General features: G+C 40.7%; 2 protein-coding genes across 3 annotated transcripts in view; both read left to right on the forward strand.

The window, feature by feature from the left end:
- Nucleotides 1–5341, forward strand: part of pacc1 (proton activated chloride channel 1) — a 6476-nt gene extending 1135 nt beyond the window's left edge. Inside the window, exons 2-8 of one of the 2 annotated variants that reach the window (XM_005736746.1) lie at nt 1657–1783; nt 1916–2128; nt 3597–3751; nt 3887–4029; nt 4129–4270; nt 4364–4471; nt 4561–5341. In XM_005736746.1, the coding sequence (XP_005736803.1) occupies nt 1657–1783; nt 1916–2128; nt 3597–3751; nt 3887–4029; nt 4129–4270; nt 4364–4471; nt 4561–4722 (1050 nt within the window). In that variant the 3' untranslated portion in view covers nt 4723–5341. The remainder of the gene's footprint in view (nt 1–1656; nt 1784–1915; nt 2129–3596; nt 3752–3886; nt 4030–4128; nt 4271–4363; nt 4472–4560) is intronic. The other variant, XM_005736747.1, reaches the window with a different exon arrangement.
- Nucleotides 5342–5933: 592 nt separating this feature from the next.
- znf106a (zinc finger protein 106a) lies at nt 5934–22474 on the forward strand. Its single transcript, XM_005736748.2, has 22 exons — nt 5934–6025; nt 8681–8763; nt 9093–9154; nt 10626–10820; nt 11807–13669; nt 13759–14218; nt 14319–14388; nt 14492–14646; nt 14996–15056; nt 15271–15582; nt 15976–16765; nt 16976–17016; nt 17532–17677; nt 17779–17913; nt 18005–18121; nt 18436–18627; nt 18829–18891; nt 18987–19106; nt 19224–19295; nt 19568–19639; nt 19755–19901; nt 20991–22474. Exons 2-22 carry the CDS (start codon nt 8710–8712, stop codon nt 21045–21047), a joined length of 5184 nt encoding a protein of 1727 aa, XP_005736805.1. The 5' UTR covers nt 5934–6025; nt 8681–8709; the 3' UTR covers nt 21048–22474.
- Nucleotides 22475–22627: the final 153 nt, after the last annotated feature.

A 22627-nucleotide genomic window follows, 5' to 3' on the forward strand; every position in this document is an offset into this window, starting at 1 on the left:
TGTGTGTGTGTGTGTGTGTGTGTGTGTGTGTGTGTGTGTGTGTGTGTGTAACCATGATTGGCTGACCTGTGTCCCTGCTTCTCTAAGGTTCACTGCTCTTTGTGGACTTAACTGAACTAAGTCCTAAAACTAGACTTGAAAACAACATTTTAGTTAACAAAAATGAAAAACTAAACCAAATTAAGTAAAAAAGTGGAGGGAAAAATATTAAGCTTTAGTATCTGTTAGTTTGATAAAGTTTCAATAATAACTCGCCCGATGAGACATTGATGGACATCGACCAGCTGTGTCCAAAAATTTTGAGTCACTGCTTTCCCAAAGTTTTGGCTTTTTATTGAAATATCTGAGCTCATTTTCCTAAATCCTGCCTCTGACGCGTGCCCTCCATAGAGTAAGAATTAAAAAGATTAACTAATAGAACTAACTTTTAGAACTAATCCTGAAACTAGTAAAAACTAAAATAAAATTAAACATCTTCCAAAAATAAAAACTAAACTCACACAAGAAAATGTGCTGAGGAAACTAAAAACTAGTAAGTTTAAAAAATAAATAAATAAAAAAAGTCAAAATGGAAAAATAAAAACCAATTTGAAAATACGATACTATAATAACTCTGATATATACAGATCTGCTGTTTGATATAACCTGACATTGAGCATGAAAACTGCAACCTGTCAGCAAAAACAAACTGATGTTATATATGATATGAAAACATGTAACTATAACAGATGTTTACATACTACTAAAATATGACAAGTTAACATGTGGAAGATGAATACATAGCAACTAAAAGGTGTGGCGTTACTGAGAAGGGAACAATATACCAAAAACAATAGTGTATGTATATATGTATATATATATACACACATATATATATATATATATATATGTGTGTGTATATGTGTGTGTGTGTGTATATGTATATATATATTACATATATATTACATATATACATATATATATATATATATACATAAAACTTACTGTCTGTCAGGTATTCACCCAATAAAGGACCACGAACTCAATAGGTTGAATGCCTTTCAGGCACCGCTACAGTCTGCACCTGTCCTGTTTAGTGGCTGCTCCATACCACAGGACAGACTCAATGACTGCAGTTTAGAACAGGATCAGCATCTCCTGTGGAAGATTATACTTCCCCAGAAGGGGCCGAGTGAATTCTGAGGTGTTCAGAGGCATTCAGTCTGCTTAAATCCAGCTAAATGCAGCCAACTGTTTCACAACACAGACGGACAATGACCTAAAACATGGATCCAAAACAAACCTTTATTTTGTTTATTGAAGCAAAGAAGTGGACAAGTGGATTATTCTTGTTGAGGACTAAACTTCAGACAGAAAGGCCCACATACAAACAGCAACCGAAAGTTGCTCCAGTAAAGGCCTCAAAGCATTAAAAAGGAGGAAACCCAGCAATCTGATGTTGTCCATGAGTTCAAAACTTTAGACCGTCATTGCCAGCAAAGGGTTTTGTATTAGGTTTGATTCATCATTAACTGAAGATCTCAGAGTGCTATTCCACTCCACTTAAACTGGATACAAATGTGACCCCACCTTAGTAATTGTTAGGATTTTAAGTATAGTTTTACTATACTTGTAACCAGAAATAGGTGTTTAAATGTTCTTTTTTTAACCCCACAGTTCAATGATGAGGATGATGAAGGGGGGGGAGATGAAGATGAAGGCAACGCACCGTCTCCAGTCTTTTTTGATGATGTCACTGAAGACCCGGAGCATGAGAAGCCTGATAGCAGCATCTCACAAAGTAGTAGGAGACGTGTTTCTGCACCACATGCAGGACACTCATTACACTGATATATTTTTTATGGGTCCACGCTTTTGTGGCATGTAATTGGATTTGTCCACTCAGATTCCTGCCTTTACCCCTTTGTCCCTACAGCACAGGATGACGTTAGGGGGACCAATCCACCTATGAGATTCAGTAAAACCTGTCTGAAGAATTTCTTCACGGTGGTGCTCATCTTCATCTACCTGCTGCTGACTGCGGTGGCAGCATTCCTGGCCTACCAGACGATCTCTGACTTCTTGGAGAAACTAAACAACCCCGTTATGTCCGTCATTTACAAAGAGGTTGACTCATTTTCATCTCCTGGTTAGTGTGAATGATACACTTTTTGGGGCATATTTTAGAACTATGACTGGGTTAGTGGGTGTTAAGTGTGCTGTTATGTCCAAAACATAGAACAACAGGTAACTCATTTCATCCAGAAAATACAGATTGCACTACACAGCAGCACTTCACATTGTTTTTTATAAGCATTTAAATCTGCCTTCATCAGCATTTAGCAGGAAGGAGGAACACATGCTCTTCATGTAGTGGTTGTCGTGGCACTAGATGGAATAGTATCTGAGTATACAAGGGGATATAGCTGATTAACCATGTCATTAAGATATGGGACAGAGATTTTGAAGCTAAGTGAGCAGCTGCATGTCTTCATGAAGAGAAAGAGCACTACAGATGGGATGTTTGCTTTGAGAGTGTCGATGGAGAAATATAGAGAAGGTCAGAAGGAGTTTCAGTGTTTCTGTGGATCAAGAGAAAGCATTTGATAATGGAGAGGAGTGTCAAAGGTGATTTGCAATCGAAGGATAGCAGCACTAGAGAAAGGAAAGGTTTACAAGATAGTAGTGAGACCTGCTATGATGTATGATTTTGAGATAGGAGGCAGAGCTGGAGTTGTCAGAGTTGAGAGGTTAAAATGTTCAATGGGAGTGACCAGTGTGGACAAGATTAGAAATGAGTCCATCAGAGAACCAGTTCAGGTTGAGCAGGATGGTGGATATAGCTGCCAGGCAGGAGGAGAAGAGAAAGACCACAGAGGAGGCTCATGGATGTAGTGAAAAGGACATGCAGAGGGTTTGTGTGACAGAGGAGGATGCTGGGGATAGGGTGAGATGGAGCCAGGTGATCCACCCTGGCAAAGATTTTAGAAATGAATACTTCTTTGCTCCTTTTCATTATCACACCTGGCCTGTTTTCTATCGCGATAAACCCCAAATTATTGTTGGTGACAAAATACTCAATAATTGAATAACACTGTGACAGAAGGCAGGCGCTAGTTATGTGTGAATAATTTGTATTGCCTGCTGTGTGGCCACCAGAGGGTGTATTAAACTGAAAACTTTTCTAAAATTGCAGCTTATCAAATGTGACTTGGTCAGTTGTTGCAGACATGCAATGCAAGGTGCATTTTCTTTTTTGTGTTGTATCTTTGCTTTAGAAGATAATGTGGTTTATTCTTTAAACAATACACGCTCTCTGAATTTTTTTTTTCAGCTAGTCCCTTAAGCCTTAAATCTCCATCTGAAAAGACATCCATGAAAATAGTCAGCAACAGCTGAACAAATCCTGTTCTCTGTGGATGAGAGACACATGGAAGAATTTTGAAATGCATTAAGTGTCCTCGTCTGCGTCACCAAAATAAAACGTGTTTGGAGGCACCCGTTGCAAAATTTTACATTTTTACCTCCACATAGAACAAACAAGTAAATGGCAGTGAGTCCATAAACACTGCTGTTGAAGAACATTGATGCAGACTCTGTTTACTTTCTTTGAGCAGGCATAGCTCTGTACCCCGGCAAAGCCCAGCTGCTCAGCTGTAAACATCACTACCATGACTACATCCCACCTTTAGTGGACCCCGGCAAGCCTCAAGAAGTAGACTGTAACATTAAAGAAGTGACCTACTTTGGGCCATTCGCGAACGAAACAGAGGTCAGAATTAACTTTTTTTTTATTTGGCTGTTTCTCAGACACAACCCACAAGTCTGAGCAATCCTAAAGATGTGCAGCTATAACATAACGGCAAAATTGTCTCCACTGGATTTACATACTATTATACTGTTACAGAAAAAAGCTCTGGTGGTCCGCGGGCCATCTGACGTCCGTAACAAAGAACTGATCTTCATGCAGTTCAGTCGCAATGAAACAGAGGAGGACTTCAGTGCCATCAATTACATGCTTTTTGCCAAGTTTAGTGACTTGACTGACAGGTAATCATTGTTTAATAAGACACTCGAAGCTTGATGTTTTGCAAAGTGTTAACAGTGATTTGTGTGATAGCAGCATACGTGCCTGTTTTCTGCCTGTAGTGCAAATAAATCCGAGTTTATGAGGGACTGTGAGAGGAATTACTCCATGTGGACCTTCTCTGGAGGCTTCAGAACCTGGGTCAAAATGTCATTATTGACAACATCTGGGGTAAAAAATGAAGCTGTCGAGTTTCGACAAGAGGTATTTATGTCCCAGCAGTTTACATGTAGTTCCATGCACGATGACATTTGAATTGAAAGTTTTTAATTTGATTATTTATGGTGAATGGTCTAGTCTTCTGTGGTGAAATTCAACGATAAAAGGCCTGAAGGGGCACAAACCGATCAGCTCTACTTTGCCGTGTTTGAGTGGCGAGATCCTTTTATGCAGGAAATCCGACTGGTATGTTCTCACAGAAATTTTCTCCTTATTTGAATTGTGCTTGCATGAATTGCTCATTGTTCGACAAAACTTTGCTTCTTTCCAAACAGATAGTGACTGCGAATGCCTGGAGCTCTATAGCCATCCTCTGTGGGGTCTTCATGGCTCTCTTCAAAGCTGCCAATTTTGCCAAACTCACTATTAAGTGGACTATCAAGATGCGCAAGAGGCATCTGAGGAATAAAGCACGGGAACTGAACCATGTAACCTGAAACACTTTGCAGACAAGACACAATCTTACAATATCCAAACTCTAAGATCTGACGGAGCTGAGCTTTATTCTCACACAGCTGCTTTTTCCAGGTCACTACAGGCACTGTTTTTGTAATCAGTAGTGAGAAATATTAGCACGAGGGCATGCTTATGAATTACATTTGCTTCTCTTTTAACATGTAAGCTGGCAGTAATAACTGATTATTACTAGATTATTGTTATTGCTAGATTCATTTTCTTTAAGAGCCAATATTTAGTTACTGCATTTCAAAAGAAGATGTACTTCACAAACACCTTCTAAAACGTCCAATAAACACTGCGTTTGACACGCACACTCAAGAAAATGTTGCTGAAAGCCAAGACACTTTTAAAACTTCTTAAAAGTTGTTTTTAAGTGTAAAACTGAGAAAATGTGAACTTTTGTGTTATATCTTGGACTGGTTCAGTTCTGAAAGTGATAATACTATTTTAAAGACTCTAAAGGGATTTCTGAGAACTATTTTTAATTTGTAGTTTGTTTCTGTAGCATATATGTTCCAGCAGTGCTGCTGTTTTTCATTTAGATTCAACGTTATGCATCGATATGTTGAAATCTTGCTGTTTAAATGATTTTTCAAAATAAATATGTTTTTACTCTTGTATTTTACTGCCAAATTTAATTTTACACGGTATCAATGGGTAGACTGTCCAGACTTTATATCTTTCCCAGACGAACTGATCCTTGATTTTATCTATATGTTTGGATTTACCTTGAATAGGGGACCACAAATTTGTTAAGTAGAAAAAAAATAGATGGATGGAAAACAGAAGCTTCAAGTTACTGCTGATATATGTGCTTCTACAGTGGGGTGGACTCAGTTTTACACACACTTTATTTTCATTTACTTTTTTGTTAAATAAACAGTACCACAGTGTACTGTATCATGAGCAGTTGTTCATCTGGGATTTAATACTAAGACCTGGGAAGGACTAAATCCTAAATGACAGTGAGTTGTTCAGAAAGTTGTTTAAAAATTATGGAGCTGGAATGGGCATAAAGCACTGGCAATTTAATTTTTTTTTTAATTTTTATTTATTTATTTATTTGTAAAGTGCCATTACAGTTATTTTTTTTCTATTAGACATTTTTGTTTTTTGCTCGGTCTCTGTGTGGCGTCCTGGTTTCCTGAATCCGAAATGGTCCTGAACGCATCTTGGGTTGGTGCTCCGTTTGGGGGCGCGGCGAGGAGGCGGATGTTGTTATTAGCTTCAGCGATGGATGAGAAAATGCAGTAGTCCTACACACATCTGGATGTTGTGAAGGTAGCAATCAGTCACATCTAAGTGTCTACAGTGTGTAAAACCATTCGGTTGTAGTCGGGCTCCCTCATCACCTTTTAATTGCTAATAAGTTAAGGACATTACTGGCATGTTCATGTGGCAGCTATCATGCTGTTGCTAGCTCGCTAACTTACTAGCTTAGCTTTCAATAACAGTTCAAGTAAATTCTGCTGAATAATAATAATCATAATTCGTAATAACATTTTTTATTACTTTGGTAGTGGGATGGTCAGCTCGTATTTAAGCTAGTTTTTGAGTCACGTTATTTTGCTTTTTTACATACTTACCAGCTAACTGTACAACTAGAAACAGCTAGGCTAACAACAATCAAGGACCCAGGACTTTATTTAACCATAAGCTAGTTTAAAACAGCAATAAAGCTGTCGCTTGACATTTACTATAAAGTTTTTATTACCTTAGTGTGTTTGATAACATCATAATAAAATGTCATGCGACTGGTGGTAAACTTTTGCACAAAGTTAGCATGCTAACTAAAATTTCCAAGTACTTTGGTCATATGTGCATTTGAATTTTAAGTATTTATTTTGGCACAGCTTTGATGATAAAGTACCTTGTTGTGATGAGCTTGGGGAAACGTCAGTAGAAGATGTTCTCTGTGGTTTCTAAATTAGATGAGATCCTAACTGTGGCATGTAAACAAACTGACTTGACATGGAACTTCTTTAACTGCCCCCTGCCTGTTTTCAAGCATTGTAGCACAGCTGCCTGATCTGCTAACATAACTGTGCAGAAGTTCACGGGATATCTAACATTGTCCTCCTGGCTGCTCTTTAGAAAATTAGCAGCTCACTCATGCGTTTTATAAATGTGTTAAAAGATAGCCCTTCAAAGGTATTTTAAGGCACTTCAAGAGTATCCATTCTTACTGTCACTATTTTACTTACTTACTGTAACTATTTCACCTGATCACTTCTTCTGTATGGTAAAAGTTGGAAAGTTGTGTTAATGGAAATTGTGCTGTAAAAACGAAGAAAGTGAGATCGCATAATACTTCCTGATCATCAAACAAATTATAATATTATACAAAGATAACTCAAGTAAATACAAAATGTGATTTTTAAATGATGGTTTCATTTATTAAGGGGAAAAAGCTGTCCAAACCCAGTTGGTTTAGTGTGAAAAAATAACCCACTCCGAATCATGAATTAACTATGATTAATCACATTTTTCAGAAAGCTGAGTTTAGTTTCATAAACCTGTTGAATCAAGAGGTAATTTAAATAGAATTTCTCTGATAAAGTGGGGTAGGCTAAAAAAAAATCTCAAAAAGGAATATATATGATGCCATGGTCTAAAGAAACAAAGTCAAATTCACTGGCATCTGACTGGAAAGGATTACAAAGCCATTTCTCTGCAATTGGGGCTCCAGTGAACCACTGTGAGAACCATTAGAAATCTGGAATAGTGGTGAACCTTCACAGGGGCAGTTGGCTTTCCAAAATTATTCCAAGAGCTCATCGACCACCATCCAGGAGGTGACAAAAGAACCAAGAACAACATTTAAAGAACTGCAGGCTTCACTCGCCTCAGTTAAGGTGTGGGATCATGATTTAACAATAAGATAGAAACTGGTCAAAATGGCTTACATGGAAGAGATCCACCGCTGATCTAAAACACCACAAAGGCTCATCTTACATTTGCTTATAGAAAATCATCCTGATGATCCCTGAGACTTTTGGGAAAATACTCTGTGGACTGATAAAATAAAAGTTGAACTGTTTGGAAGGTTTGGGTCCCGCTACATCTAATGTAAAACTACCACAATACTTCATAAAATGAACATCTTGGGAGCAAGCCAGCATGGTGGTGTTAGTGTGATGGTCTGGGGCTGCTTTGCTGCTTCAGGACCTGAACATGTAAGTGTGAAAAATATGCAAAAATAGAAAGTCAGGAAGTGGGCCAAATGCTTTTTAATTGAATTGTACCGTGTGTGTGTGTGAGTGTGAGACAAGGTTTGCCCTACTGTTTTTGTCTTTATCCACTCGTCACTCAAATATTCAACTTGTCATTGTTTGTAGAAAGGCTTGACTGCCAGTTTTTCCAGTTTCCAGGGTGGTAGTTTGTTTTTCCATACTAGTATTTTGTCGTTGTATTTAAACATTAGTAGAGCTACTGCATATTTTCTCTCTTTTTCTGAATATTTTTTGGATCCCCAAATTCATAAACCAGCAGTATTTTGGGGATAAAGTAAAATCCTTCATGTGGTCACCTTCTTAAAAACAGGCAGTGTTGGTATAGACCTTGACCAGCAGTTGACTTGTAGCCGGTGTTTATTCCTCCCCCTGTTTGTGAGTGTTGAACACGTCCAGACATCGCTCTGCCTTCTGGCCATAGAGCTGCTCTATCAGCAGACTGGAATTAGACTAGTGATCAGGTTGAACTTTGTTGGTATTTGGGCTGTGGTACCAAAGCATGTTGTTGAATAGTTAGGTGTGGTTGCTCAAAGAAAAAAAAAAGCTTTGAGTTCTTTTCATTTTGTTGGTTGACGTGTCACTTTTCTTCATACAGTATGGACACTGTTACAGCCCATAATTATTTGTTCTTGTGAAATAAAACTCAGGTACATCCACCCAGGGAGGCGTCACATAAGTTAAACAACACTCTCTCTTTCCGCAGTAATGGGCTGAGATTCATCTGCGTTCGAAATGACGAGAGACAGAAAGTGCATCCTCTGTGAAACCGTCTATGTCTCCAAGCAGGTAACTGACCCAGAAATTTGATTTACACTATAAATATGTCGACACTTTAAAAACAAAGTAAATAATAATAAGTATTTGATCACCGTGGCATGTATCTACACTCTCAGGTGTGCAAGGTTCTGATTAAAGATACTTGTAGTTAGGTTTATTATACCTATTTTTAACCACCTATGAGATTTCTTAATATTCCTCATTGTTGTGATGCTGTGATGCCTTATGAGGCTCATGCAGGGGCTTTTTACTGCCTGACTAAACTAAAACTACGTGTTTTGATGTGTTTCTCTGTACCTCGCCTTAAAAAATGTTTTATTATGAATGTGTACCTGCAGGAGATGGATGAGCACACGAGAAGCATGCTCCACCACCGTGAGCTGGAGAACCTTAAAGGCCGGTGAGTTTTTTTTCTTTCTTTCTTTTGTTACATTTATTTAAAGATAAATTGAAACGTACGTAACAAAAAAAGGTGTTTGATTTCATTACATGACTCGTGACTTTCATGCAATACTGAAAAGGTTCAGGTTATTGCGTCCTGTTTAATACTGGCTTCACAAAAATACTGGCTTCACAAGACTTTTGCCCAGATTATTTAGGTCATGAGGCACGTGTGCACACGGGCACGTGGACACAGTAATCGAGCAAGTGGATATAGGGGCAGCTGTCTCAACTGTACCATATATATTTAGACACAATCTCTCCGGAACAACAGGCATGACCGTTAGAAGGCAACTGGCTATCTTGTGACTCGCATGTAGATTACTAAAAGCATGTGGCTCTGTCGCTGAGATGGAAGAATCTCTAGAGGAGCTAACTCTGTTTCAGTTACTGGAATTTCATGCTGTTGATGTGCAAAGATGAAATCTTATTGTGTTCATCACCTAAAGCTGAATATTAGTATTTTTTAAAGAAAAGAATGTGTGAAGATTTATTTGAAAAGCACCTGTGTAGGAATATGACGGCAACAATAAACTTAAATTTAGCTCCAGCTCGTTACAGTTTTTTTTTTGTGAGGTTAAGCTAACCCACAGATTGCATTTTCAGCACTGTTTCTGCAGCTGACGAATAATACTTGAAAAAATATTGATTAGTTGTGTGCCAGCTGTATGAGAGGTCACAAAAAGGCAGCATGCCATGACACAGATTTGAAAAAGAAGTTGAGAAGGAGCCAGCAAAGTCACTGCCCCTATCAGAATCACAGGATGGCATACTTGGGAGAGGTTTTGAAGTGGAGGCTAGAAGCAGCTGCACACAGCTCCAGTTACACAGGCTTTGCATTGGATTGGTCGGTACAATCCACAGGCCTGTGCTAATAACACATGCTGGCCTGAGAGGGGGCTGGGTCCTGGCTCGTGGAACACAGAGTGAGGTCATATACAGACGTTGCCTTCTGTAGAGTCTCAGAGCGCAGCGGACACCATCATGAGGGCGCACTAGGCTGCAGACGCCGGGCTACTCTCCCCTCCACACGTCCCAGTGCTGCACTGCTTGGCTGGACATAAGCGGGACAGCTAGATTAGCATGCTGCCTGAGTCCAGCCTTGCTGCTCCTCTTCCTGCCCTCACCCTGCCACCCATGGCCTGCTGAAGAAAGGAGAACACGATCAGGATGATAACGATTATTTTTTATGAGATAAAATTCTAAGTTAGCAACCTCCTGATCTGTAACGGATAGAGAATTTGGACAAGTAATATTTTTAAGGATTGTAGAGTATTCTCCTTTCCTGATTTTATGAAGACTTTAAAGTAACAGAAAGTAGAGCCAGAATATATATTTGCGAGCTCTGCAGGCAGGAAAACCGAACCAGACAAGTTTAGCGCAATGCCCGAAGGAACGATTGAACGTCCGCTCTCTCCTTCCCTCCCCAGGGACTGCGGACATGAGTGCAGAGTCTGTAAGGTGAAGGTGGTGAGTCTGACTGATTATGCGAGCCACATTTCCAGCCCCATGCACAAGCAGAATGTGGAGGCTGCTGACCAGAAGCCTCCTGGGCTCGACCATGAAGAAGACTACTTCGATCAGGAATTGGTGGACTTGATTGAAAAGAGAAAAGAGAAGATCAGGTAAAAGAAAAATAGCTACTCGTTTGGTTTAAACACAAAATGTTGTCTAGGATTTTAAATCAAAAGTCTCCGGGAGAGTCACAGATGACTTTTATGAAGCTTTTATGATTTAAATAGTGATACCTTACAAGCTTGTGTATGTGTGTGTGTATATACACCATGTATAGTCACATTTTGCTCAGTGGTGCTCAGAGGCCTCTTTTAGCCACAGCTTCACATTATGCTGCAGCTGGAGTCGTATGTCAGGACTGAAGGCTATAAAAAAAGCATGACTGCACATACAGGGTTCAGACACAAGCAGTTTGATGCTTTTATTAAAAAGTAAAACACAAAAACCTTCACTTCAGCCCTTTTTTGTACTTTAATTTCTAAAATTCATGTTTTTTTAAGCCAAAACTAAAATGTCACACTAATTGCAGTATTAGACTATTTCTTCAAATGAGTCTTTTCTATGCATATTTGGTATAATCCCCCAAAATACCTTATAATAATGTGTGATTGCTGATCCATATGAAGATATGTGAAGGAAAACAATTTGTCACATACCAGACATTTTCCCTCTGCTGGTTGGTGCATGTAATTGTCAGGAAGACTCTCTGAAATCATAATTTTATTAATGCATTTTTAATTTAAAGAAAATGAATTGCTCTAATAATGACTTTCAGCGTTAAACAAACTTTTGAAATTATTATGGCAAACCTGTAGGTGGGATTATTTGCTTTTGATGTGAAGTCTAATAAAAAAAAAAGTTAAAACAATCGAAATTTTCCATCCAAATTCACTCTTCTTCTTTAAGCTTGACAGTGTGTATTGTATCACCCACAAAGAGCGGCAATCCTCCTCACGTATTTCTAAGTTTAGTTCTTTCTCTCATTTTGTGTTAATGCCTCATATATTATTACTTTTTGTTTTGAATGTTGCAAGTTGGATGTAGGGGCAGCTGTAAATATTTGCTTGTATTTCATTTATATTACTGTTATTTCCAGAAAAGAGAAGGAAGCTGCTGCTGCAAAGCTAGCAAAAGAGGAAGAGGATAAAAGGAGAAAGGAGGCGTTTCAGCAGAGGTTAAAGGAAGCTAAAGAGCGTTACTCCTTGCAGCGTGGCTGGCAGCAGCCGGGACAGGGATTCGGTGGGTCTAGTCACCACAGGACTTGGTACAAAAGCAACCAGTATGACTCCAAAGCAGGGGAGATACAACCCTGGAACCAGAGGAAACAGGGGAAGAGCGCCACCTGGCATGCTCAGGAGCCCCCCAACTTAGAGAGGTGGGCATCTGGAGAGTTTGCTGGTAGAAGCTCAGATAGTCAGGAAGCTCGAAGCAACAAGACGTGGGGTCATTGTGCATTTCCTGGCAAAAATGAAAATCGATTTCCGTGGCTCAGCAACGGAGGCAGTAGAAATGGGCTCTATGGGCAAAACAATATTTCCCAGTACACTCAAAAGAACCGGCACATGAGCTTTTTGGAGGCTCCTCGCATGTATCCACCTCCCCCTGTCTCTTTGGCCCAGGCTGTGAATCAGTTTCAGAATACAGGTAATGACCAACCAGGTCAGGCCAGTGCTGGGCTACAGAAGGGGGATGGCCAACCAGCAGAATCTGATATTAATAGCAGTAAAAGCTCTAAGACTTTGGGCAGCAATCCGAAGATTGACAAATCCTGTCGCTGGTCACCCTATCCTGTGAAGGGTTTAGAGTCTGTGCCACATAAAGATACCGGTCCAAAATCATCTGAGGAATACCCAAGAGCCCCCAATCCTCAAAACAAAGCACTGGAAGCCACTGGTTTTAACAGCCAGTCACAATCTGAAAAGGAATCAAGTCTTTTGCCTTTAAGTAGACTGGAAGAAAAAGGGAGGCACAAAACAAACCCTGCAGTCAAACCTAGAGATGGGAGCAGCAGTTCACAGAGAGATGGCCACCAGAATTCAGCGTCTAATTGGTACAATCAGAATGCAAATAAGTCATTGCTAGATCGGAAAATGTCCTCAGCTCCTGGCATCAGCAGTGTGGCTCATCTCAGCAAGATCCCCAGTCAGGCTCAAGTGCAATCAAAACCAACTGGAATCCAGAGTGAAGTCAAGGCTCCACTGACTGGGTCCTTTCAATCACGGCAACAGAAGCTCCCAGAATCAGTTAAGCATGCCAAACAAATTGTGTTAGAAAAGAAGGGCTCTTTAAATACATTTGGTAATAACGTAAAAGTGGAAATGACACAGCACAGTGTCGAGGAGCCGCAAACGAATCAGGTACAGAGTCAGACTGGAGTGAACAAAGAGATCAGCTGCAGGCAGAATGCAGTAAAATCAGTGTTACCTGATCCAGTTGGGTCAGAAAAGCTTGCTTTGACATCTTCAGACAGCAGTCAGTTTCTCCAGTCACTGCAAGTTAGCACCTCTACTGTGGAGACCTCCAAGCTGGCAGAATCAGGCAGGGAATACGAGGAGAACAATAAGAAAGTGGAAAAGCAAAGCTGCTCAGTTGTTCCAGATGAGGCCATGCAGGTCAGTGAGGCAGGGCAGAGCTCAGAGAGTGACACCTCCAGAAGTGGTGACGCACAGACTCATGCATCAAGTCTGTCCAAACTTGACCTGCCTCCAGTTTTAAAACGTGACCTCACCAAACATATCAGCTCCAAGAGCAAAACAGTCGGCCACGAGCCCAACCTGAACATTGCCAGACGGGTGCGTAATGTGAACGAGTCGCGGAGAAGCGACACCGAAAAGGATTCAGGGCTCAAGCCAACTGTGCGGCAGCTCATCAGCTCCTCTGGGTCTCGGCGCAATGTTAACTGGGAACAGGTGTATCACGAGGTCAGGAAGAAACAAGACAAAGGAAAAGGCATGCCAAGGTGAAATTATAATCTCATCTTTAAATTTTTAAATACATTTTGATTTCGATTTGATTTCAGTTAATACAAGTTTATGTTCTGTCTTCCAGGTTTGGCATTGAGATGGTTTCATATGAGCAGGAGTACCAGAGCCAAGAGGAGGGTGACATACCGCTGCTGGAGGGTTTCCAGTGGGAGTCGTTGATGGACGTCTCTTACCAGGGCCCCTCACGAAAACGCTCCTTATCAGAGAGTAGCCTCGCTCCTGCGTCCACGCACAACCTCTTTACATCCCATATATCAAAGGAAACCTCACAGAGAGAAAGCTTCAACTCAGAGCAGCAGGGATCTACAGTTAATCCAAATCGCAAGTCTTCTCTAGGAAATCAAGACTGTCAGTCTCAGCCAGAGGTTGGACAGATGCTCGTTCATCTCGAGGCCAAAGCTCAGAACCAGACAGACAACCTAACATCAGCCCTCCAGCGGTCTGACTCAGTGCTCGGGGACAGCAGTTCAGGGACGGAGCAGTGCGATGGTCTGGGAACAGCAAAGAGGCGGAGAGCAGCCGGGGTGAGCTTAGGAAACAGTGTTCTCATTTTTATTTGTGTATTTGTTTTTTGAAAGAACAAGCAGAATATGTCATCGTGACTGCTTTCTTTCTTCTCTGTAGGACGCTCTGAGTACAGAGTCTTCATGCATAGAACATAATAGCAAAAGACAGAAGGTCAAATCGAAAAGAGGTTAGTAGGCTAAAAAAAACCAAGAATCTCTGGGGTTATAATTCATTTTCCTGTCATGGTTTAGCTGCTTGTGTTTCACATCTGTGTTTTGGGCTTGCTGCAGAACGTTCGCACATTGACCAGCTGTTGGCAGTGTCTCTGCGGGAGGACGAGCTCAGTCGCTCCCTGCAGACTGTGGACACCAGCCTGATCCAGGCCCGGGCTGCGCTGGAGGCCGCCTACATGGAAGTGCAGCGTCTCATGGTGGTTAAACAGCAGGTCTGCACACAGCTGAACTCTATCATTCAAAAACTCTCTCTCCGCACAGTTACATGCTTTTAGGTGTTTAGTGTCTAATGCCAACGCATTATAACAAAAAGGGCCTACACCTAAGGACTCACAGAGAGTTTTTGTGTTGACAAGCATTTTGTTGTCTTGCCAGCTACTTCACATTAATATATAACCACAAGTCTCACTATTTAAACGATGGTCTTGCGTTCCATGTGAATTTAATTTACTTCTAAAAGTTAGGGATTAACGTTAGGATTTATACTTTCTATGCAGTTTGTCTTTGAAGATAACATGTTCCCTGCCTAACCATTGTTTTGTATGGCTTTGTCTTTCACAGATGACTGTAGAGATGAGCACATTAAGAAACAAGCGCATTGAGTTACTAAAAGGGATGCAAGGTAAAAACATGTGCAAAATACATTTGGTCACTTGTACCAAATGTCTAGTACTACAAATTACTACACACTAGATTCAATTAAAAGCCAGTTCGTATTCTACTATAGTTAAAAATAAGTTTATTATATTTGTAGCAGTAATGGAACAAATATAGTTTACAGAAGAAGCTATGATTGGTGGAATAAGCTTTTTAATCATGGATTTCTTTTTATACAGGTACGATGGAGGAAGCACCTCAGATCAAACTGAAAGAAGAAAAGATGGATACATTTGAAACTGAGGCACACGTACCCTCCTCTGTCACACTTTCCTCTCTTGTGGAAACTGCTGTCCACAGTCCCAATCGTGCTGCAGAGTGTGGCTCTCCCCCCTCCTCCAGCCTTCCCTTGATGTCTGTAGCTATCAAGCAGGAGCCCCTGTCCCCTGTTCATATCAGCTCAGAGCCGGACCTTGCGGACGCTTTGACCAACTGTGCTCACAGCACCACCCCGGAGCTGCCGGTCACTCCTGCCAGAGCCTCCTCACCAGGTAACATTGCTTTTCCCAGACCCTAAAACAGCATCCCAGATCTTACATCTCATTGATCACTGTGATCAGTGATCTCTCTCACTGATCAATGAGCTCACCTAGATGTCTAAAAGACCAACAAAAAGTAAAAAGCGTTAAAAGGTTTTTATGTCACTAAACTAAACACAATACAAAAATCAGCTTTGCAAATATTTTACAAGCATTCTGGACACAGTGTGTTTATCATGAGAAATACTACATGTGAATCTAATCTTTACAAGTTTTTACACATACTGTTTGGAAGAGTCCATCATGTGTTATTTGTATTACTTGAATAAAAGGATATTGTTACGTAGGAGATTTTACTAAATAAAGTAACCGACAATTTTGGGTTATTTGTGCTACTTGTTGCAGATTTCGCCGTCAACTTCCAGGCTTCTCCTGAAAGACACCCTGAGCTGTACCCGTCGAACTTTAGAGAGCCTGCAGACTCCAAGGAGAACTCGCTAACACTTATTGAGACAACGGAAAAAGCCATACAGACAGCAAGGAACAGTCTCACCTCTTTAGCTGACACAAAAAGCCCCCTTAAGCCTCTATTACCCATTAGAGACTGTGAGGTTAATGACTCTGCAGACATCCCATCCTTTAAATCCCCTTTAGCCCCCTCAATCCTTAATATCCCTGCCTCTCCATCAGAGCTGAGGACTGGAAAGCGCGTGAGGAAGCTGAAGAAGAGGAAGGCATTGAAGAAGGCTCAGGGGACAGAGCAGTTTGAAAGCAGTGACACTGAGATGGATGAAGAGGCCTCACGGCCGAGATGCCCACGAACGCGTAGGAGACCTAGCGGAGGCTCTCAGGTCAGTACGTCCAGTCTCCCTACAGAAGACAGAGAGGGTGACATGAACATAGAGGGTGATAAGAAGCCACTCAAGATGCTGTTTCCAAGTGCCAAATTAGAGAAGGCAGAGCAGAAGTCCCCAGAAGAGCTTCCTCATGAGGCCACCGCTGATATTATGGTGAACTTGGATTCAGAGGAAAGCATGGAGGTCACTGTTGCCGGACAGCAGCCCCAAGTGAATGTTCAAGTTCAAATCCCCCCTCCAGCCCCAATCGCAGACTCCTCCAGTCCTGAGCCACGGAGCCTGGCCTGCAACGAGGTCTCCTCCACCAGTGACATGGATTTGTGTAAATCATCTGAGAGGTGAGTCGCTGTCGCAATTTCAGCTCAGTGTGAACTCATATGAGCAAAAATACTTGTTTCTACAGACTTAAAGACTTAAGTGGGATTTAAAAAAAGCTAATTGCAAAATACACTTTTTTCCTAAATTATAAGATGCACAACTGGGTTTCAGAAAGGTCAGATTTCATAAGAACAAACTTTTAGATTAAACTCTAACTTTTCTCTCAACAGTGACATGCCATTTGCCATCACTTTGCCCAAGAACTCATCAGGTACGTTCATCTCTGGAGAGCAGTCGCTATGATTAAAGTCAGGTCATACTTAACCAAACACAGTTTGTACTTATATTGTTAACATTATAAGTGACAGAAATAGTTATGTAAGGAGTGAGATAGCCTTAAATACACATAAACGTACAAACAGTAGTAGTAATAGTAGTAAGTAGTAATATTTCTATGTTATGAATATCACACTCACCAAATAAAAATAGATTCCAGTGTGCCCAATTTACTTTTTATGGGCAAAGTATTCATAGAGGTGTTATCTGAGGACATGCATGAGTATGCAGAGATAACTACTAGAAGACACATACACAAATACGATGCTTTGTAAACTTTTTTTTTCTGTAAAGAACCACATAATTGGATCCATCTTTTGAATTAGAAATGTTAAAATGATCTGGACAGGCCCCTTATGAGTGGATGTACCTGCTGTAAGATCATTTATGTCAGTTTCCTCACTGTGTGTTTAATTTTTAAAAATATTCCTTCATGTTTGTATTTTCCAGATGCATCATCTGACCATGGTGAAGATGAGATGCCCACTGACGGGCTGTTTGAGGGCCACCAGGAGGCGGTGAACGCCATGCACATCCACAACGGCCTGTTGTACACGTGCTCAGGAGATCGAACCGTCAAAGCCTTTGACTTGGTGGTGAGTTGTGAATGAAATAACTGCTGCTATTTGCCAGGATGTGCCTGAATATCTATTATGGAACAACGTTGCAACTTTGCTTTTCTTAAATTTTGTCGTAGAGTCACAAATGCGTTGGTACGTTCGAGGGTCACAGCTCCAAAGTGAGCTGCCTGTTGGTCTCAGCGGCTCCAAGCCTGCATCATCGCCTTTATTCTGGTTCCAGTGACCAGATCATACGCTGCTACAGCCTCAGGGTAAATCACAGGCCTTTTACTTAAACTGCCATATGTTAGTGTCACAGCAACATTGGATTATTGACACTCTGTATTTCGCTCTTGTCCACAGACACGGGAACTCGAGCAGCAGTTCTCTCTGTCTGATCGAGTCCTCTGCCTCCACAGCCGCTGGAAAACTTTGTATGCTGGTCTGGCGAATGGCACAGTGGTGACCTTTAACCTTAAGGTGAAAAATTAAGCACAAGCAGGAATGTCTCTAAAATAATGGCATTGGAAGCAATTAAGAAATAATGTGGAAACGGCCAATGTGTTGAGCTAAAAATGCTGCCACAGTGCTTGTACATTCTCCTATATGTGACAGAAAATGCAGCCCCATCAGTGTTAAATCACATACCTCGAGTAGTTTGCACATATTACTGACTTTAAGTGTGCCCTTAAATGAAAAGGTTTTGCAGCTACTTGTTTCTGCAATGATAGAAAGAAGAATCATCATCGTGAAGTGTGCTTCGCTCGATGTTCATTTTGCAATTGTTTGTTTAGACAAACAAGCAGATGGACGTGTTTGAGTGCCACGGGCCGCGGGCCGTGAGCTGTCTGGCCTCATCGCAGGAGGGAGCCAGGAGGATCCTGCTGGTGGGCTCCTACGACAACACCATCAGTGTGAGAGACGCAAAGAACGGACTGCTGCTGCGCACTCTGGAGGGACACACCAAAACTGTGCTCTGCATGAAGGTAGATTACATCTGAGCTTCAACAGAGCAACTGCATTACTGCTGGAGTAAATTTCATGATATTCAAGACAACAATGACAGGATGACATGTTATAAACCTTGATAAACCTATATAATATAATATAATACACAGATTATCTATGTTTTTATGCAAATTTGTGTCTTTTGTGAGTGTGTCTTCTCTTCTGCTGCTTTTTCCCAGGTGGTCAATGATCTGGTATTCAGCGGATCCAGTGATCAGTGTGTCTACGCACACAACATCCATGTGAGTCGCTGTTACAGTTTTGCGTCTTTAATTTCAGTTATTCACCATTTGAAAAAGAAGCCATGTGAAATGATTATTTTCTTACTGTGTCACAGACAGGTGAGCTTGTGCGGGTTTATAAGGGCCACAGTCATGCTGTTACAGTAGTGGCCATCCTGGGGAAAGTGATGGTGACCGCCTGCCTGGACAAACTGGTCCGTGTCTACGACCTGCAGGTTAGCATCGTCACACCATCTGTCTTTTAATAACATAAACTGCTCATGAATTTCTTTATTTATTTAATATTGACATGCCATTGCACAAGAAAATCTGAAAGCACGCTCTCTCCACAGACTCATGACCAACTGCAGGTCTACGGAGGACACAAGGACATGGTGATGTGCATGGCTATCCACAAGAACATGGTGAGACGTGCTATTTCAAGTGTTGTTTAGACACCAGTTATGACTTAATAACTCATCTATTTGGTTCTCATACAGAATATTTTTGAAAAACAAATTGTAAAGTTTCATTGCTGATGTGAGGAATTTCTAAGCTTTAATGTTGTCACACACCTCTACTGGGTCCTAAGTGATGATTGAGAGCGATTGCCTTTCTACAAGACATCTCTTTTCATAAAATTGTCTGTGTTATATCTCAGAAGGCTAAATCCTAACTCTAGTTTTGTGTGTTTCAGATCTACACGGGCTGCTATGATGGCAGCGTGCAGGCAGTGAAGCTGAACCTAATGCAAAACTACCGCTGCTGGGTAAGACGTGTCATGGAGCAATGCTGAGAAATTTAATGGATAAGTTGTGTTCCAGTCCCGTCTTTTCCTTCTGAGCTTCTCATTTTGTTTGGTTATTGGCGTTTTGTGTTTCCAGTGGCATGGCTGTTCACTGGTCTTTGGGTTGATTGAGCATCTGCAGCAGCACCTGATCAACGACCACACCAGTGCCAACTTTCAGACGCTCAAGTGCCGCTGGAAAAACTGTGAAGCGTTTTTCTCTGCGCGCAACACCTCCAAGCAGGTATAAACACATTCAACAGAACTCAACACCCAACATTTTCTTTCTTTTTGGACAGATGCAGTCAAAGTCATTTGTTCTCCATAATGAGCCATTAATATTTTTTTTCTTATTGTTGCCCTGCTCTTCCTAATAACGTTGCTTAGTTCATTGAGGTATGTACAGCTTTCTTAAGGCTCCACCATAGCATTTCAGTGAGCATTTCTTTTAGAGAGAATAGGCTTTCTCCTGGCAGTCCCTCCAAGCAACTGTCATGAACTTTAACCTATTACATGCTAACTAAGGCCGTAGACTCTGAAATGTAGCTGTTGGGTTTTTCCCAATTTCTGTAAGTATTGCACGATCTGACCTTGGGGTGTGTTTGCTCGGGCACCCACTCATTCAAAAACACCTGAATGCTTCAGACCAGCAGACACACAAAGCATCAACTTTTATTAGAGGTGGTTTTATTTATTTATTTACAGATGATTAGTTAATTGGGTACATTTGATTAGCAGCACCTGGCTGCTGCTTACCCTCTTAATTCCCGTGGAAGTAGTAAGAGTGTACTTTGTGTTTTTTGCTTGACTGTGTGTACTGATACAATAAGGATACTTATATTAAACATAGCCCAAATTTCAAATCTTCATTTCGACATATATGCAGATCATCTTTATGGCCCAAAAGCTCTAAAATGCTCATGTCAGACAGGAAAAACTCCTGTCTGCTAGTAGCAGCCAATCAGTAGACAGATAGATTTAAAATAGCTTGTTTCAGTCAGACGGTGAAACACCAAGGCCCACTATAATATAAACTTTCAACTGCAAATCCAGCAAAGCTAATTTGTGCTATTTTAATAAATATGGAGCTGAGCGACCATAAGAGGACCACAACAACCTGTCACGAATAAAGTGTAAAAACAAATCATGTCCTGTTAGAATCTATAAATGATTCTAAAGCAATACATAGCAGGAACTTCATATTTAATGAGTGATGCTGTGTAAATATGCATTTTAATATAACCTCCTATTATATAAACGCTTACATATGCTTTGGTTGAGTACATACAAGTTTTAGAAGCTGATTTAGAGGCTGTGACTTTGTGTGTTGCAGGGAATGCTGATGCACATGCAGAAACATGCTGAGGAGGACACTGAAGTGGAGCCTTAAAGCTTCTGGTGGGAACGCCTTTTCTCCCTGAGACTTCTCTCCTTTCTTGTAACCTTTACCCTAATGTTACCCTCCCATATTGGGAGGCACGCTCTTGGGACCCACTTACCCTTAGCAGCGCTCTCATCGAGCCTGGCGAGTGGCGTCTGACAAGTCCATCCTTTATGTTGGAATCCAACCATAATACAGTTACAAAAAAGGAGGGTTGGTTGTGCTGTTATGTTTTTTTTTAACTTTCTACAAAACACACCTTCCCCTTTTTTAGTCTGACCATTACTTCTTCTTGTCAATGACCAAAGAAAGACAAAGAAACACGTGACTTTTGTTTATTGAAGAAACTTCAGCGTAGCCGGTATCTAAGGGAGTTGCCACGCTTTTCCGATGAAACGCCAACAAAAAGCAGTTATCGTCTTCCAGATTGGTTGGCTACAATATGGCATGGGTTAAGAGATGTTTTTATCGTTGTCGTGCAGTTGTTGCGTGTCACGTTGAGCAACCTGTAGTGTGTTTTTTTTTTTTTTTTTTTAAATTAAAGTTACCACTTATGACAATGAGCGGTTTAAAGTTTTTGGAAATTCGTGGTGTTGTCTTTGAGGCTGCGTTTAACAGTGTGATTATTTGTTTTGAGGGAATTTAATTGAAGATTGATGTATTTAATGTTTGGTTTTTATTTTCTAAAAATAAAAAAACTCAAGTTCTTACAATCTCGTTGGGTCGTTTAGGATTACATTTATTTATATGTTGTTGCTCAGTCAGGTGATTAGTGCGTTAATAGGGACTGTGTTGAAGGATTTGTCCTTTGAGAATTGACATTTGCTGTGAAAACAGAACCAAGATGTGAAGTATGTGTGCTAATCTGTGTGGATTATTTCCTCGTTGTTGTCGGCAGAGTGTTTAACCCTGTCCGGCGAACCTTGTTTTCCAAGCGTGAGTGTGAGGTGCTGTTTTTATGTCACATTCTTGTGGATTTATTTTGTATTTGGAGAATCAAGCAGAAGGCACCGGAGCTGTATTTGTTTTCCACAGTTGTCTAATAAAGTGTGGAGATAACGGATGTTCAGAGGAGGTGTTCGATGGAAGATTTCGAAGAGAAGATTTTGGATTCATCTCCCATGCCATACCTCAACCTCTTGAAAACAGGTGACAAAATCTTCTGTTAAAAGCCCAGCTGTTGTTCTCTTTGGCAGACTTGGTTTGAAGGTTGCAGCTCTCCGGGTTGCGTTATCTTTCTTTCTTTTTCTTCTTTATTTTGAGGATTTGCCCTTAGCCGAGTTAACCTGACGTTCTCACTCGTTATTTATGATCGAGAAAAGCGTGCGCGTCACCTCTTACCTGGCATTCCTGAGTTTCTTCAAGTTTTTCTGTTGTTATCAAAGTTATGAGATGTTTTTTAAGAAAGAGAAAGTTAATAAAAATGTTTGCAACATCAGAAAAAATGCTGTATTTTTTATGGTGTTTTCTTATTTCACTCAGTGTTTACTGAAATTTGCATATTTGTCACAGTTTCACAACTTAATTACTGGTAACGCAGTCAAATCAGTAACTACACATTTATTCTTTTGGTTAAAGTGGTTAAAATG

Source organism: Pundamilia nyererei, unplaced genomic scaffold, assembly GCF_000239375.1.
Source record: "Pundamilia nyererei isolate P.nyererei 1_Seehausen unplaced genomic scaffold, PunNye1.0 scaffold00070, whole genome shotgun sequence".
Taxonomy (NCBI): domain Eukaryota; kingdom Metazoa; phylum Chordata; class Actinopteri; order Cichliformes; family Cichlidae; genus Pundamilia; species Pundamilia nyererei.